Below are 18,892 nucleotides of genomic sequence, written 5' to 3'. Positions count from 1 at the left end.
GTGGCCACCCCGCAGTCACAAACAGTTCAAGAGGATAGTAAGTGGGTGGCCATCCAACAGGGTAGGAAGAAGCAGGCAGTGCAGGAAACCTCTGGGCGTGTGACACTCTCAAACTGGTTTTCAGTACTTTTTTAAATTTTTCATTCATGGGATGTGGGCGTCGCTGGCAAGGCCAGCATTTATTGCCCATCCCTAATTGCCCTTGAGAAGGTGGTGGTGAGTCGCCTTCTTGAACCACTGCAGTCCGTGTGGTGAAGGTTCTCCCACAGTGCTGTTAGGAAGGGAGTTCCAGGATTTTGACCCAGCGACGATGAAGGAACGACGATATATTTCCAAGTCGGGATGGTGTGTGACTTGGAGGGGAACGTGCTGGTGGTGTTGTTCCCATGTGCCTGCTGCCCTTGTCCTTCTTGGTGGTAGGGGTCGCGGGTTTGGGAGGTACTGTCAAAGAAGCCTTGGCGAATTGTTGCAGTGCATCCTGTAGATGGTACACGCTGCAGCCACGGTGCGTCGGTGGTGAAGGGAATGAATGTCTAGAGTGGTGGATGGGGTGCCAATCAAGCAGGTTGCTTTGTCCTGGATGGTGCGAGCTTCTTGAGTGTTGTTGGAGCTGCACTCATCCAGGCAAGTGGAGAGTATTCCATCACAGGTATTCCATGTTGTAAACTTCTATGATTCTATGACTCCTGACTTGTGCCTTGTAGATGGTGGAAAGGCTTTGGGGAGTCAATTTTAAAGGGGGTGCAGGAACTGAGAGACCTTGGGGATGGGGGGGTGGTGGGCAGGGTACGTACACAAGTCTTTGAAGGTGGCAGGACAAGTTGAGAAGGAATACAGGATCCTTGGCTTTATAAATAGAGGTATAGAGTACAAAATCAAGGAAGTTAAGCTAAACCTTTATAAAACACTGGTTAGACCCCAGTTGGAGCATTGTGGCCAATCTGTGCACCACACTTTAGGAAGGATGTCAACGCCTTAGAGAGAGTGCAGAGGAGATTTACTCGAATGGTACCAGGGATGAAAGACTTCAGTTATGTGGTGAGACTAGTGAAACTGGGGTTGTTCTCCTTAGAGCAGAGAAGGTTAACGGGAGATTTGATAGAGGTATTCAAAATCATGAAGGGTTTTGATAGAGTAAATAAGGAGAAACTATTTCCAGTGGCAGTGGGGTCGTTAACCAGAGGACACAGATTTAAAGTAACTGGCTAAAGAATCAGAGGCAATATATGGAAACATTTTTTTACGCAGCGAGTTGTTATGATCTGGAATGCACTGCCTGAAAGGGTGCTGGAAGCAGACTCAATAACAACTTTCAAAAGGGAATTGGATAAATACTTGAAGGGGAAATATTTGCAGGGCTATGGGGAAAGAGCAGGGGAATGGGACTTATTGGATAGTTCTTTCAAAGAGCTGGCACAGGCACGATGGGCCGAATGGCCTCCTTCTGTGCTGTATCATTCAAAGAAAGCACTCAAGAGCTGAAGAAGCTCAGCACATCTATGAGGTAGTTCAGGGACTTCCCATAACTAACAGCAGCAGTTGGACCATCACAAACTTATCATTTTAAGTTTGAAAGAAAGAACGAACAAGTTGCATTTCACAATCTCAGGATGCTTTACAACCAATGAAGTACTTTTGAAGTTGTAATGTAGGAAACACGGCAGCCAATTTGCCCACAACAAGGTCCCATAAACAGCAATGAAAGAAATGACCAGATCATCTGTTCTTTTTTAAAGTTATGTTGGTTGAGGGATAAGTGTTGGCCAGGACACAGGGAGAACTCCCCTGCTCTCCTTTGAATAGTGCCGTGGGAACTTTTACGTCCACCTGAGAGGGTAGACGGGGCCTCGGTTTAACATCTCATCCGAAAGACAGCGCCTCCAACAGTGCAGCACTCCCTCAGTACTGTGCTCAAGTCTCTCGAGTGGGACTTGAACTCACAACCTTCTGACTCGGGCGAGAGTGTTGCCATTGCGTAAGACTCACAAAGGTGGTCAACAGCATTTCTGTAATGTAAAAGCACAGTAAGATATTTATCATGAAAATGTCCACAGATTCTTCTGTCCACAGGTTTGTCACACATTAAAAATTCTCATAACAGAAAACTTTGTAATTGAGAAATGGCTGCAATAAAAGATCATAACCTACATGGTAACAGAAAATGCAACTAAATAACAATATTGATATTTACAATACTTTTGAAGCTGAAACACTGTGGATATTTTTTTTAAATGGCAGCTGGGCTCAGTTGGTAGCTTTATTGCCAGTAGTTTCAAGCCTCATTCCTGGGCTCAATCGCATGATGTAGCTGACACTTGAGTGCAATATTGAGGGATTGCTACATTGTTGGGGATGCTGTATTTCAAATGAGTTGCGAAACCAAGGCTCTGACAGCCTGTTCAGGTTGATGTAATAGATCTCACAGCACTGACTGAAGATGAACAGGGAGTTCTCCTGGTCAACCAAGAAAACACATTAACTGGTCATTCATCTCATCTGCAAACCATGTGGTATGTGAATTATCTGCAGCATTTGTCCACATAAAAACCGTGGCTGGATTCCAAAAGTAACTAACCGATTCAGAGGTGCTTTCAGACATGCTGAATGCGTGATATAAATACAAGTCCTTTTTCTTATATCTGCTGAAGTTAATTAGTTCCCTCAATCCATTAGGCTCACTAATTTCTTTAAGCCAGTTGCCCAAATATTGGGCCAGAAATCACTCCTGAAATAACAGAGGAGCTCCACAGCGCTCTCCGTTTTTAGTGGCGAATTGAAGGAGCAAGGTCCCGCTTTTGCGCATGCACACCAAAACGCACAAATCATGAACTTGCTCTTAGTGGTTTGCCGGCGATATGACAGCTTCGAATTAAAGGGCCATCGCACGCTGCAATCAGAGAAATCATTGAAAAAAATCACAAAGTTGCTTATCTGGCCAGTTGGAAAGTAACCAATTACGCCAAACAGGTACGTTTAAAAATACCAGGTCTAAATTAAGTTTTAAATGTGCGGTTAGTCTTAATGACTGCCAAACAACTAAAAATTAAATTTTAAAACGTGGGGTCTCATATTACACCTTATTTTAATAGTTTTTGGTCATTAAAAAATTTAATTAAAAAATGTTTTCCCTTCTGTCTCTTTAATTTAATTCAATTATTCCTTTGCCTTTTTATTAAAAAGAATAAAATTTTTCTTTACAATGACATCTAGAATACTAACTTTAAATGAATGAAGTCTGTTTGCCTGCTTGAGTAATGTCGCCTGAATCTGTGGGCGTGACTTCTCTTCCTGACAGATTTTGTTGGCGTGTCTTCTATTTTCACAGACTGTTCCATGCACGTGAACTCACGCTGCTCAGAGGCTGGGTTGATAGCGCACAATTTTTTTTAAAGTTCAAAATCAAGCAATTCGACGCCACAGAGCCCGCAGTAAGTATATGCATTAATTTAATTCGTAGGAGCTGCGGTGAGCGTTGCCTCGCCGCTCTGCGCAATTTCTGGCCCGATATCATCAGAAAAAAGATACTTTTCTTTGGAATTCAATGTTCATAATAATTCATTGTAATGGTTTGATTTTTTTTTAAATGAGTACTTATGATAGCATTTGTTCTAAAATACTAGAAGACCCTCCCCCAACCCCATCCCCATCTACTGTCTGAGATCAGATTTCTGTTAAACTCACATCTAAAATCAGCCCCATAATATCTTAAAACTTTGAGATTTTGCACACCAAACAACTTTAAAATTAACAATCAACCACAATGATAGCATATGGTAGCATAAGATTGTCAAGCAACTAACCACTGAGCTGTCGGTCATGTATTTCTGACTGACAGGCCATCTTTCACTGCAAACAGTATGGCATGCGGCAGATGTTTTTAGTTAAAATATCTCCATATTGGCATGATTTTTTTTAAAATTGTTTTTGATGTGGAGAAAGTACCAACAGTCTGGAAGTAGACTCAAGCTTTGCATTTGTAATTGGTTATACAAAGAGTTATTATTCCTAATTGAATAGAACTACCTACCTGACCACAAGTGCAGTCCATCAAATCCATAGGAGTAAAGGTCATCTCCTACACCATTTCCTCCCCACCCTTCACCCCCTCCAGGGCACGGAGAGTAACCATCTGTTGAAGCCCAGCCAACCCGAAGATGTGTAGCTTCTGTTGTTACAAAGGGGTCAACATGGTCCACTATCAGCTCATAGTACCACTTCTTATATTGGGCAGCACCATCACTGATTCCAAGAAAGATATTGGGCCGCATACTGAAAGTAGACAAAAAAAATTGTGCTTCTTCATCATAACTTCTTTCTCAGGGAAACTTTCGTCTCATTTTTAAAATTCTAACCTACGTTCTAGCACGAAATTCCACAATCCAGAAGATGTAAAAGAAATGGTATCCGCACAGATTTGTGGGAATGGAATTTGAGATGGGACCCAATTACAGAGTTCCCACCTGTTTATCCACCCATCAGAAATTTTGGCCAAAGTGAAGCTGGGAGTAAGATGGAGCAGGGGTGGAAAAAGTTCTACCCCAACTCGTGATCAACCTCCAAAAAAGTCTCCCATGGAATTTCTGGGCCTCTTTTAAAAGCTGGGTATACCTTAAAACTAGCTTACACTATGCTTTCCCAACAAAATGGCCAGGGTTTTCCACTTCTGTTCCCAGCTAGCCCATAATTTTCTGCTCATTCATTTTCATGACTACAAAATTGCAGACTCGCCAGCACAGTAGCAGAAAACACTGGCCAGTATAGGAACACAGGAACTGTTAGACGAAAAAAGACCAAGGTCCATCTGGTTTGCCTTCCACCATCCTGGCAGTCACATGATACAACGATAATGAAGTTGTTGACTAATCATGGCAATCAATCCCTATCAATTAGTCTACAACAGACATGAGGTGAGGAAACCCCCAGTGGTGGAAAGCTTTGGGAACCTTAGGTCCAAAGTCACCTGTTCCTCCAAAACATACTATACTTACCACGTGTCTTTAAAATACAAACTTCACATTTCCATTTCTGCTTGTCAAATTCCCAATAATTTTATATTTTTCAATTTTATTTATTTTAATAGATTAAGAGAGGGGTTAATTGTATTCTGGGCTGTCAGTTTGTAGTAAAGTAGGACCAAATGTTCAAAACAAAGCTACAGTTGGAGGCTGGATATATTTAAAATCAGAGGCTTGGCATTGTTCTTTCAAAACCTAGATCTAGTCTAAAATTGCTTATAGACCTCATGAGAATGTGTAAGGAGTATTTGTTGATTAATAAAAATTACACCAGTTTATTGCTTTGCAACATTCATGGCATTTAAAAAGTACAGTATTTCAGAACATAATTCACTGGGATGGTTTTAATGTTACCTGCTGACATGGTTGATGAGCCGTGTTTGTAACAGTAGGTCTCTTCCTGGTAACAAGTTGTCACAAATTAGATGCTGGTTAGATCGCACAGCAACTCCATGGCACACACAGAGGGAGCACAATACATCCAAAACCTTAGATGACAAGAAAATTAATTTTGTTTAAAATTGCTTTTCTCCATATTGTCATTTACCACAAGGAGTACTATTTCCATAAAAGTTATGATTTGGACAGGCTATCTCAGGAAGTGTATTTTTTCCACATATGGACATTTTGGAACTTGTCTAAATAAAGGAAGGCACACATTCAGAATGGCAAAGCTTCAGCTGCTCAAAGGCACTTGCTGAAACCTGTGGGAGCTCAAGTTATTCTTGCACATCTGCACTTATTCAGACAATTGGCTCATTTAAGCACCAACTCTGGGGATTGCAAAGAAAACTTCAACAAGGAATTTCAATTAGATCCATCGTAAGTGCTGCAAAATTGTAGAGGTAGCAGACAAAGCACGGTTGAAGTATATTTAAGCCTAAATTGCTTGTTTTTATTTACTCAAAAGATCAGATTGTATCTTTGATCAACATATCAAATTGGTTTGTTTCCTTTTACTTAAACAGCAGCACTGTTCTTTTGAAATGAGAAGAACTGCCCTGTTCCATTGTGAAAATGTCTATGTTCCAGGATATTCATCATTGTATTTATTGCTATCTCTTTTCTATTGTTAAATTATATATACATATGAAGTGTTTGTTGAGTTTGTCTCGAAACCTCTACATCAAAGAGCTGAAGAAGTGTTGGGTTTGGTATGTGAGGGGTAAAATACAAGAGTTCAAAATGGTGCAACAGTCTTTTTCAAAAAGCTGGTGTTTGATCAGGATGTGGAGCTCAATATAATTGCCTGCTTGAGGTACAATTTATGAGAGGTTGAAACAGGCTGAATGTGCAAGCAGACATACAATACTGAATTTAAAGAAACTGTTGAACAAAAACTACAAGTCATTCTACAGCAAGATAGAGTTGAGGATAAATCCACGGGTACATTTCTGGATCACAGTCTCTTCTTCCCCCCCTCCACCCGAGCAGTTATGATAAACTCACTGATCCTTCCTCCTCTGCATATATTCTCCCCCCTTCTATTGCTTCTCCCCCCCACTTTCACCTGTCACAAGTTAAAATGTCATGATGACTTGAGTATAACTTGCATAACATGATTACTTGTAGCTGCTTATGGATTCCTTCCCATTTCCAGCTGCTCATCGTTTACTTACCTTCTCACTGATTATGTGGACCCACATGCCATTGCTCTGCTTTTATACTGCATTACTTAATATTATTTTATGGAGTGAGCTTTTGGCTTAGTGGTAGCATTCCCTCCTCTGAGTCAGAAGGAGAAGGGTCCAAGCAGCGCTCCAGACGGGCCCAGCAAGTGAAGACTAGATTATGGTTTCTAAATACTGGGTTGATATCCAGCGGGGTACTCGTGTCTAGAGGGAGTGACTGTTGGCTCATTGGTAGTTTTGCCACCTCTGAGTCAGAAGGGTTAGGTTCGGGTCCCAATCCAGTGAGCGGAGATGAGAGCGCCGGCTCTGAATACTGGGTTGATGTCCAGCAGAGGTACTTGCATCTGATGGGTGTATGCGCCCCATCCCCATTGTGAAGGTTTGTTGGGGCTCGTTAGCCTTGGCTGCAGCCCACTAGGCAAAGGTATTCTGAAGATAAAAACAGGGATCGGGAAACCGCCTCAACTACTCTTCCCTAGTAAGTGGCTCAAGAATCTCATGTGTGAGACTTGAATTAGGACCTTCCCTGGGGCAGAACACAACAGATGGACTTAATATGTAATACAGTAATTAATCCATATGTTCTGTATATAATTGGAGGGTTTGTTGGTGGTTTTGTTATAACTATGCCGATGCAAAATTTAGAAATTAAAAGCAGAAAGCTACAAATATTATACAAGATATTACTGAATAGCCTGTTAATCAAACATTTTTATTCAGTCCTGTTTCACTAGGATTGGAAATTTTATTTAAATATTATATTACAACAACAATATGGGTGACTCAGTACATCAGAATGCCAACACGTTTTGACTTCCCCACTCAATTCATCTTAAGGCATGTCACTGTAGGAAGGCACCATGCAGATGCCAAGTACTTTCCTTGGAAGTTGGTGTTGGGGTGAGGGGGGGGGGGGGGTTGGGAGAAGAAGAAGGATGGAAAAATTAAAATGTGCTCTTGTGCACAGAACAGCATTGTCAGAGGGACAGAAGCAGATCACCTGCTCTCTTGGGTGCAGGTGGTTCCTGGCTTGAAGAGGCTTACAGAGGGGATAATATTTGAATCTTCTATAATAAGTTTTTTGGACAAAGTAATCAAACTATAATTCTTATAGTATTAAAGGCGAAGCTAAGTCTATGGCATCTACCATAGATCACTCCATTTCTTTTTTAAAAAATGGATAAGCATTTACCATTGATGAACCCTACCTAGAATTAAAACATTTAGAAAAGGCAAAATACTTGGGGGAAGATTTCCTCTGCTTACTATTCGTAGCAACATTATAAATAAATGTAAATGTGTTTTTATAAACATACTTCCAATTTCACAAGAAATCTTCCCCATGTGTGCTCTTATAATTTGAGCAACATGCCTTTTCAAAAGGTAAAATGATTATCAATACAAAAATAAACAAAATATACCTTATGATTTCTTCCATGTTTATCCAGCAAGGAAATTATAGACTTAATGTGCCCCTCTTTGATAATGTTCAGAGCTTCAGGACTTTCCACAAGAACACAGTGCAAAACTTCAAGAATTCCTATTTGGTAAAAATGAAAATTAATTAGCTCAATGAATGCACATGATTCTTTTTGTTTTACTTTTCTTTTTGGAAGATTTTTTATTATTTGTACTCCTTCGCTTCAGCGCATTACACACCATCCCTGGTCAAGACTACAGCCAGCCCAGCCAATCTGCTGCCAGGCCTCCGCCAATGCCACTCTGAAGCCAGTGCAGGTGTGCTAGAATGGCACAGTGTGATTCTCTCTCTCCATCTCTCTCCTCTGTGTTGTGAATGGTCTGGCCTCATCTTGGAGCTCACTGTGACGGGATATCCAAGATCAGCACTTCACCAGGCAGCGATCTGACACAGACCCATAAACCTACCAGCTTGTTGGTGAAGCCCAATAAGGTAAATAACACAAAGACAAAAAATGTCCAGCTTTTGCCTGTTAAGTGTGTTCTACTTTGACACATTTTGTGCTAGGATTAGCACAATGTTTTCTTGTTGCAGGAACAGATGAACAGGACAGTATTGCTGTTAAAATGTACAAAAAAGGTATGTACATGAGAACTACTGAATCATATTATTGACATACACTTCAACTCAAATTATGAATGGAATAATCAACCATATGAAAAACAAACCATACAGAATGGAGGAATATGTTTATAAAACATAGAATAGGACCTTAGAGATCAAATATATTTTGTACCGCATTTCTCTTCACAGATTATTCTTCATATTACAGTCATTTTTATAATTGTGTGGGGAAAAAACAGCATTTTCAGTAAGATGTGTTTTCATCAAAAGGTAAATTGGCATTCCCAAGAAAAAATGTGTGTTACACCACAGGGAGTCTAATTGCTTTGGTCTTCCGTGCCTGGAAAACATTAAGCATTAGCCAACCACAGAGAATAATAACGTGTGGAAAAAAAAGGGGAGTAAAAAAGATACGCTTCACATGCAGGTAGAATCGTAATAAAGTACCCTCAATCCAAGATGAAACCTGTATTATTGCATACACAAACCCCATTAGTTACAAAAAACTAACTCAGTTTACATCTAATTACTTGACTGTTTTTCCAAGGTTAATCAGCTGAGCATTTTTTGCAGGATTTCCCTTGTGCCCTCTCTAAACTGCAATTTTTTTTTAAAAAACAATTTTTACTCCCATTTAAAACACATCACTCTAGACCAGAATGATAGAGTTGCTCAGGCTCATCACAGTCCACTATTGCCAATCTATAGCAAGAACAATACATAAATCAAATATTATAGCTGCAGCATGTTTTTCAACTATTCACTTGACTGTCTTAAATCAATTTCAAAAGTTCAGAATCACCAGTTTAGTTTCATGTCAACTGGCTGGTTTAGGAAAATATTCGACAGAAGATGGAGATTACTTTGAAAGAAAAACTCTCACTATGCAACTTGAAATGGAGCAAAATATTTATCTATTTTATTCTTTAATCACCGTGTCCATCACCACCTCTCCCCAGCGGATTACTGTATAACATTAAGCTGACATTTGTTTGTCCTGATCATTCCTGTACAGTAGAAAATAAACAAAGGGTACAAGCATCAAATAGCTGAGTGTAACAGTCAGGCAGCGACAGTATATCCCTGAATACTGTGTCAAAATACATACATACAATGTCCTAGGCTTTCCAGCTCATCAGGCTTCAGGAGGATCTGGGGGCGAAGGAGCTGGAAACGTGCTTGGACACACGATCCACTCTGTCCCCACCAACTCCCTTTTTGTGGGAGGCGGGCCCAGTGGTATAAAATGTGCCTGCTGACATACAAATCAGATGACAATGAGGGAAACAGGGCAACCACTATGTTTCCTGCAATTTGCCCAGTTCAAATTCTGGAGGTAGGGATCGCCTGTCAACAGAGGGACCCTGATAGGTTTAGTTTAAGAGCAGCCTGTGCAATTACTTTCAGAACAATGGCTTGCACAGGCCTCAGGAGCAGCTAGGAGGCTGCTTCTAGCTTTCTCTATGGCAAGGCCCACCAGAATAAGCTTCCGGGCCCAGATTGGCAGAACTCTCCACGAGGCTGGGGCACCTGCCTCCAGGATTCAAATGACCCCAGAGTCCTAAAGCAGTCAGTGTCAGAGACATTTCCATGGTGGTCAGAAATCCTATCTGACCAGAGATGTCTCCCCCACCCCACCCCAAATGAAAAGCCTAGGCCAATTCATTATATTTGGCATCTTGCAGATGACAAAGCGGGAAGTAATGCATCCCAGCTGATGGAGAAAACAGTTGTCAGCAAAGAAATAACCATCAAGAAATTGGTCTTAAAAAAGGGGCAGGGGTAGTGCAGTGGGTTAGAACAGTATGCTTTTACTTCTGGCATCTGAGTTCAAATCCAACATGATGAATATCTTCTCTCTCAAGGATCCTATGTGAAACGAGTTTCAGTAGTCTGAATCCAATTGCTATAAAATAGGAAGCACTATAAAAGGTCTTTCGGTTATGACAAGGATGTCTCTGTGCTTAGCAGGTTCTTCAGATCCCGTGGACTGGATAATTCACATGGTAGCAGATATAAACCACTGCTCATCAGACAGCACGTGTGGTAAAACATTTAAATGGGCAAATTTACCATAGCAAACTCTCGTATTATGTTATCTTAAACGCACGTATGTAGACAAAGGAATGATTGGAAATGAGGAAGGCATGCAGTGCTGAAAATGTTGTTATTTTTATCCTCAATATATAGAAAAAGTGCAAGCTTGCTCCAGCAGCCAATGTCTGTGAATCTAACTGTAGTGGAATTGCAAAGCACTCTGTTTCCAGAGCATGCAGTGACACAGCACTACCCTTTCAAATAAGATATATGCATAAGCAAATGCTAGACTCTCTTCAGTTACAAGCACAAAATCAAATGCTTTGTCTGGCTGTCATTACAGTCAAGCTTTATTTGCTAAAACCAGTTTTCTTACCAGCAAATCTGATATGATCAGCTGATAACACCGTCCACAGAGGCAGAAGCAATAGGGACTACTCCATTGAAAAGTAATTATAGCTGACCTTGACAAGCCTTACACTCACAGACTTTCCTGTTGTTCCCAAGACCTGTTTCATATAAATCCTCTTTTCCCTTCTGAAAATCCATGTTCTCCTGAACTATAAACAGATTGTAAGAGCTTCAACAAGTATATAAAAAGGAAGAGATGAGCGAAAGTAAACGTGAGTCCCTTCGAGGAGAAATTATAATGGGGAATAAGAAAATGGCAGAGACGTTAAACAAATATTTTGTACCTGTCTTCACTGCAGAAAACACAAAAAAATAGCGGAAATAGTTGGGAACCAAGGGTCTAATGAGAGTGAGGAACTTAAAGTAATTAAGATTCGTAAAGAAAAAGTACTGGAGAAACTAATGGGGCTAAAAGCCAACAAATCTCCTGGACCTGGGATGGTCTACATCCTTGGGCTCTAAAAGAGCTGACTGCAGACACAGTGGATGCATTGGTTCTGATCTTCCAAAATTCCCTATATTCAAGAATGGTTCCCGTGGATTGGAAGGTAGCAAATGTGACCTCCCTATTCAAGAAAGGAGGGAGAGAGAAAACAGGGAACTCTCGGCCAGTTAGCCTGACATCAGTGGTAGGGAAAACATTAGAATCTATTATTAAGGACGTAGTAACAGGGCACTTAGAAGCACAAGAGGCTGGAGTCAGAGATTTGGCAGGGGAGAGATTTGTTGCTAGAAGAGGAAGTTGGGGAGGGACAAGCCTCTGTGCCAGCTGTTTCATGTACATGCTCATAAAAAAAATGAAAGTCAAGGGTTGGCTTGACAGAAGGCTTCTGTTTACAGAAGTAGTTTTAAAAAATCTTTTAGGAAGAATAGCTAGGGCATTTCAAAGCTATTCTGCACTGCTTTTTTTAGCTTTGTCCCATTTTTGTTCCTATTGCCACTTAAGTTGTCTGGAGTATTTGGGGCAATTATTTAGGCATTGGTATCTTTCAACTACCACAACAGCAGCACAATGGGTTTCATCTTTGAAAATTCATGTTTTACTTGTGTTTTTTTGCAAGAAGAGGAGGACCGATGGAGGAATGCCAGGAAGGTCAGGTTGCACAAAAGCACTCTGCATCCACACCAGGATCTGCAACAGCCAGTAACCCCACAGCATCAATACCCACCTGCTAAAATCCACAGGTGGAGGTGAACATACCTCCATTTCCAGAAAAGCAGTGCCTTTAGTAACTTTAATTTACACAGTTGCATCACATGCTCCAAGCCAAAATTCTCCACAGGCAAGGCACTGCCTGTGACTGTTAAGATCTCAAACACTAACTTTTATGCTTTGGGTTCATTCCAGGCTACCTTTGGGAATATCAGCAACATAAGCCAAACAGCTGTACATAGATATATTAGGGAAATGACTGATGCCCTTTTTGCTCAAACAAGCAACTTCATCTGCTTCCCCTTAAATAATGACAGCACCATGAGAGAGCTGTGCAATTTCACATGGTGGCAGTGTTTCAAAAGGTCGAAGGAGTTACATACATCTTTTCAAAGGGAAGTGGATAAATTATGGAGAAAGGACACGAGAATGGGACTAAACAGATAGCTCCTTCGGCAAGTAATTGCAAACACAATGGAACGAATAGTTTCCTTCTGTGCTATAAAATTTTACGCTTTTATAAGGCATCCTGAAAAAGGAGCTAATGAAATAACAAGACATGTCTGCTAAGCTAAACTAGAGTAAACGTGGATTTATGGAAGGGAGATCTTGCCTAACAAATTTACAGGAGTTCTTCAAAGAAATAACTATCCTGGTTGACAATGGAAATTCAGTAGGTGTGATTTATTTATAAGCAATTAATCCACAGGGTAATAAAGCATGGAATAGGTTTGAAAATTGGCTAAAACCAAGAAAGCAAGAGGTGGTTGTGGATGGAACTGTGCTGACGTGACAGGGTACCATAGACTACAGTGTTGGCCACTGCTGTTTAAAGTGTATATAAATGAATTGGACCTAGGGTCAGAAACAAAGCTGGCTAAATTTGCAAATTATACCAAATGGGGGTGGTTGATCAAACAAATAGGGAACAGGCAAAGCAAATACAAAGGGTTAGGTTGAGAAAGTGGGCTGATGAATGGCAAATGACATTTAATATGAACAAAACTAAAGTCACGAGACTGGGGAAGGAAATTAAACAATGTGAGTGTAAACTAAAAGACCATCAGCACCAGATTATGTAAGTCAATCCTGGCTTCCCAGGCAGGTGTCATGATGCCTCCGTTATAAAACAGTTCACAGTCCCATCAATATTTGACCAATAAAGGCAAGTCTCAGAGTGGCTCCTGTGTGATCAAGGTAATCTTCTGGAGCCAGGGCTCATGACAGACACCACTGTAGTGTCTGAAGGCATTATTTGAGCACAGATGTAATGAGCTGCCTGCGTCCACAAGTGTAATCTTAAAGTACACCACTGACATTTACAAGTAACACTTCAGGTGTTTGGAAAGATCTAGGGACTATTTTTGGCTTGGCTAAGGTTTTAAGGATCATGGTAGTCTGCTTCATGCTGCACAACTTTGCCCTGCTATTTGCAAGATCTTCCCTTACAGTAAGATTGTTCACTACATTTTTTCTATATGCACATACCTTGGATGAAAATATCTGAGTAGCTTAATTGTTTGGTGTTTTCTTACCTGCAAATGCCAATTCAGGAAGATTACACTGAAAAACAGCACTGACAAAATACATGGTACAGGAGAAATCTGATCCAGAGCTGTGATGAAACTTAACTCAGATCCTGGAAGATCACCTTTACTGTATCAATATGATATTTTTATTTCATGCAGCAGCCATCCTTATGGTCCTCCTGAGAGCAACTGTCAACTTGTGCCAAATTAATGAACAGTTTTGAGCTGTGGATCGAAGCTGACTGGAAACAGGATTAAGGTTGTCCGGACTCATTTCATTTTCAATCCTTACAGCAATTGGAAAAAAGACTTTCATCCCATTACTCTGGGGTGGAATGAAACACAATTCCCAGATAATAAAAACCTAATGCACCAACAGCCACCCATTCCCCTGGGCCCCGATACCTTGGCTGTTTACTGCAAAATTATGTCTTCACAGTCTTAATGTTCAAAGAGTGACAAATGTAATACCCAGTTAATCTTTATGTTCATCAAAAACAATGGCAGGTTTCTTCTAAGGAAGTGAGATTACAGCAATTACCAGTCTCAATTAGACATGCAAAAAACTTTTTTGCTGTGGTGAGGCCTCTAGGAATGTAATAAAATCCTGACTATCATAGTATCATAGTATGGTACAGCACAGAAGGAGGCCACTTGGCCCATTGTGCCTGAGCTGGCTCTTTGAAAGAGCTATGCAATTAGTCCCACTCCCCTGCTCTTTCCCCATAGCCCTCTAATTTTTTTCCCTTCAAGTATTTATCCAATTCCTTTTTGAAAGTTACTATTGAATCTACTTCCACCACCCTTTCAGGCTGTACATTCCTGATCATTGCAATTCGCTGCGTAAAAAAATGTTTCCTCATGTTGCCTCTGGCTCCATTGCCGATCACCTTAAATCTGTGTCCTCTGGTTGCTGACCATTCTGCCACTGGAAACAGTTTCTCCTTATTTACTCTATCAAAACCATTCATGATTTTGAACACCAGTATCAAATCTCCCCTTAACCTTCTCTGGTCTAAGGAGAACTACCCCAGCTTCTGTAGTCTCTCCACACAACTGAAGTCCCTCATCCCTGGTAAAATTCTAGTAAATCTCTTCTGCACCCTCTCTAAGGCCTTGACATCCTTCCTAAAGTGCAGTGCCCAGAATTGAACACTATACTCCAGCTGAGGCCTAACCAGTATTTTATAAAGGTTTAGCATAACTTTCTTGCTTTTGTACTATGCCTCTATTAGTAAAGCCAAGGATCCCATATGCTTTCTTAATGGCCTCCTCAACTTGTCCTGCCACCTTCAAAAATTTGTGTACATACACCCCCAGGTCTCTATGTTCCTGCACCCCCTTTAAAATTGTACCATTTAATTTATATTGCCTTTCCTCATTCTTCCTGCCAAAATGTATCACTTTATACTTCTCTGCGTTAAATTTCATCTGCCATGTGTCTGCCCATTTCACCAGTCTGATTATGTCCTCTTGAAGTCGAGTACTATCCTCCACATTGTTTACTACATTTCCAAGTATCATGTCATCTGCAAACTTTGAAATTATACCCTCTATACCCAAGTCCAAGTAATTAGTATATATCAAAAAGAGCATTGGTCCTAATACCGACTCCTGAGGAACACCATTGTATACTTCCCTCCAGTCTGAAAAACAATCGCTCACCACTACTCTGCTTTCTGTCCCTTAGCCAATTTTGTATCCATGCTGCCACTGTCCTTTTAATCCCACGGGTTTTAGTTTTGCTATCATGTGGTACTTTATCAAATGCCTGAACCAGAGCGGGACAAATATCCTTGCGGGGAGGTTTGCTAGCACTGTTGGGGGGGGTTTAAACTAACTTGGCAGGGGGATGGGATACAGAGTGGAGCTACAATAGGGGGTGAAGTGCAGCCAAATATAGAGAAAAAAACAAGTCAGCTTGGAAGACAGGACAAATATGTGAGGGCAAGGTTGGATGGCATCTATTTTAATGCAAGGAGTCTTGCGAATAAGGTGGATGAACTGAAGGTGTTGATAAACACATGGGAGTATGATATTGTTGCTGTCACAGAGACATGGTTGAGGGAGGGGCAAGACTGGCAGCTCAATATTCCGGGGTACAGAATCTTCAGGCGAGACAGAGGGGGAGGTATAAGAGGAGGGGGGGGTCGCAATATTAATTAAAGAATCAATTACTGCCATAAGGAGGGATGATATATTAGCAGGTTCCTCTAATGAGGCCATATGGGTGGAGCTTAAAAACAAAAAGGGGGCAAGCACTTTGATGGGAGTGTACTATAGGCCCCCAAACAGTCAGGGGGAGATAGAGGAACAGATATGTAGGCAAATCTCAGAAAATTGTGCAAATAATAGGGTAATAATAGTGGGGGATTTCAACTTCCCCAATATTAACTGGGATACTCAGAGTGTAAAAGGCTTAGAGGGGACAAAATTCTTAACGTGCATCCAGGAGAGCTTTTTGAGCCAGCATGTAGAAAGTCCTACAAGAGAGGGGGCGGTACTGGACCTAATTCTAGGGCATGTGGCCGGCCAAGTGGAAGAAGTGCTAGTAGGTGAGCACTTTGGTGACAGTGACCATAATTCGGTGAGATTTAAGGTGGTCATGGAAAAGGACAGGGAGGGGCCGGAAATAAAGGTTCTAAATTGGGGGAAGGCCGATTTTAATAGGATAAGGCAGGATCTGGCCAAAATGGACTGGGATCAGCTGCTTGTAGGAAAATCCGCATCGGAGCAATGGGAGTCTTTCAGAAGGGAGATTGAGACCATACAATGGCAACATGTTCCCGTAAAGGTCAAGGGTGGTTCCAAGAACTCCAGGGAACCTTGGATGTCAGGAGATATACGAGAATGGATTAGGAAAAAAAGGAGGGCTTTTGGCAGATACAAAAGGCTAAAGACGGAGGAAGCCCTAGAGGAGTACAAAAAGTGCAGGGGGATACTTAAAAAAGAAATTAGGAGATCAAGGAGGGGCCATGAAATAACACTGGCGAGCAAAATAAAGGAAAATCCTAAGATGTTTTATAAGTATATTAAGGGTAAGAGGATGACTAGGGAAAAAATAGGGCCCATTAGGGACAAAAATGGCAATCTGTGTGTGGAGCCGGCAGATGTAGGAGGGGTTCTAAATGAATTTTTTGCATCTGTTTTCACTATGGAGAAGGATGATGCAGACATAGAAATACGGCAGGGGGACTGTGATATACTCGAACATATTAACATCGAGCGGGAGGAGGTATTGGCGGTTTTAGCAGGCCTAAAAATGGATAAATCCCCAGGCCCGGACGAAATGTATCCCAGGCTACTGTGTGAGGCAAAGGAGGAGATTGCGGGGGCTCTGACACATATATTCAGAACCTCTCTGGCCACAGGGGATGTGCCAGAGGACTGGAGAACCGCTAATGTAGTACCATTATTCAAGAAGGGGAGTAGGGAAAAACCGGGGAACTACAGGCCAGTGAGCCTAACATCAGTGGTAGGAAAATTATTGGAAAAAATTCTGAAGGACAAAATTAGTCTCCACTTGGAGAGGCAAGGATTAATCAGAGATAGTCAACATAGCTTTGTCAAGGGAAGATCATGTCTGACTAATTTGATTGAATTTTTTGAGGGGGTGACCAGGCGTGTGGATGAGGGTAACGCAGTGGATGTGGTATACATGGATTTCAGTAAGGCCTTCGATAAAGTCCCCCACAGGAGACTGGTCAAGAAGGTACGAGCCCATGGAATCCAGGGTGCCTTGGCACTTTGGATACAAAACTGGCTTAGTGGCAGAAGGCAGAGGGTGATGGTCAAAGGTTGTTTTTGTGACTGGAAGCCTGTGGCCAGTGGGGTACCACAGGGATCGATGCTGGGTCCCTTGCTGTTTGTGGTCTACATTAATGACTTGGATATGAATGTAAAAGGTATGATCAGTAAGTTCGCTGATGATACAAAAATTGGTAGGGTGGTAAATAGCGAGGAGGATAGCCTCAGTCTGCAGGACGATATAGATGGGTTGGTCAGATGGGCGGAACAGTGGCAAATGGAATTTAACCCGGAAAAGTGCGAGGTGATGCACTTTGGAGGGACTAACAAGGCAAGGGAATACACAATGAATGGGAGGACCCTAGGCAAGACAGAGGGTCAGAGGGATCTTGGTGTGCAAGTTCACAGATCCCTGAAGGTGGCGGAACAGGTAGATAAGGTGGTAAAGAAGGCATATGGGATACTTGCCTTTATTAGCCGAGGCATAGAATATAAGAGCAAGGAGGTTATGATGGAGCTGTATAAAACACTGGTTAGGCCACAGCTGGAGTACTGTGTGCAGTTCTGGTCGCCACACTACAGGAAGGATGTGATCGCTTTGGAGAGGGTGCAGAGGAGATTCACCAGGATGTTACCAGGGCTGGAGCGCTTCAGCTATGAAGAGAGACTGGGAAGATTGGGTTTGTTTTCCTTGGAGCAGAGGAGGCTGAGGGGGGACATGATTGAGGTGTACAAAATTATGAGGGGCACAGATAGGATGGATACTAAGGAGCTTTTTCCCTTCGTTGAGGGTTCTATAACAAGGGGACATAGATTGAAGGTAAAAGGCGGGAGGTTTAGAGGCGATTTGAGAAAGAACTTTTTCACCCAGAGGGTGGTTGGAGTCTGGAACTCACTGCCTGAAAGGGTTGTGGAGGCAGGAACCCTCACAACATTCAAGAAGCATTTGGATGAGCACTTGAAATGCCATAGCATACAAGGCTACGGACCAAATGCTGGAATATGGGATTAGAGTAGACAGGGCTTGATGGCCGGCGCGGACACGATGGGCCGAAGGGCCTCTATCCGTGCTGTATAACTCTATGACTCTATGACTCTATGAAAGTCCATATACACATCAACCACACTACCCTCATCAACCCTCTTCGTTACTTCATCAAAGAACTCAATCAAGTTAGTCAAAAACGATTTTCCTTTAACAATCAGTGTTGACTTTCATTTATTAGCCCATGCTTTTCCAAGTGCCAATTAATTTTGTCCCAGATTACTGTCTCTAAAAGTTTCCCCACCACTGACGTTAGGCTGACTGGCCTGTAATTGCCAAG

The 18,892-nt window shown here is 41.7% G+C and overlaps 1 protein-coding gene across 1 annotated transcript in view; it reads right to left on the bottom strand.

Annotated features, from left to right (window-relative positions):
* Positions 1–18,892, bottom strand: part of ryr2a (ryanodine receptor 2a (cardiac)) — a 471,729-nt gene that overhangs the window by 318,281 nt on the left and 134,556 nt on the right. The window contains exons 20-22 of the mRNA XM_067988444.1: positions 8,068–8,186; positions 5,370–5,503; positions 4,028–4,269 (exon numbers count right to left, since the gene is read on the bottom strand). Coding sequence (XP_067844545.1) covers positions 4,028–4,269; positions 5,370–5,503; positions 8,068–8,186 — 495 coding nt within the window. The remainder of the gene's footprint in view (positions 1–4,027; positions 4,270–5,369; positions 5,504–8,067; positions 8,187–18,892) is intronic.

The sequence above is a fragment of the Heptranchias perlo genome, chromosome 8 (genome assembly GCF_035084215.1).
Source record: "Heptranchias perlo isolate sHepPer1 chromosome 8, sHepPer1.hap1, whole genome shotgun sequence".
In the NCBI taxonomy this organism is placed as follows: Eukaryota; Metazoa; Chordata; class Chondrichthyes; order Hexanchiformes; family Hexanchidae; genus Heptranchias; species Heptranchias perlo.
Note: the sequence above shows the minus strand (reverse complement) of the source record. Positions and strands in the feature narration are given on the sequence as shown.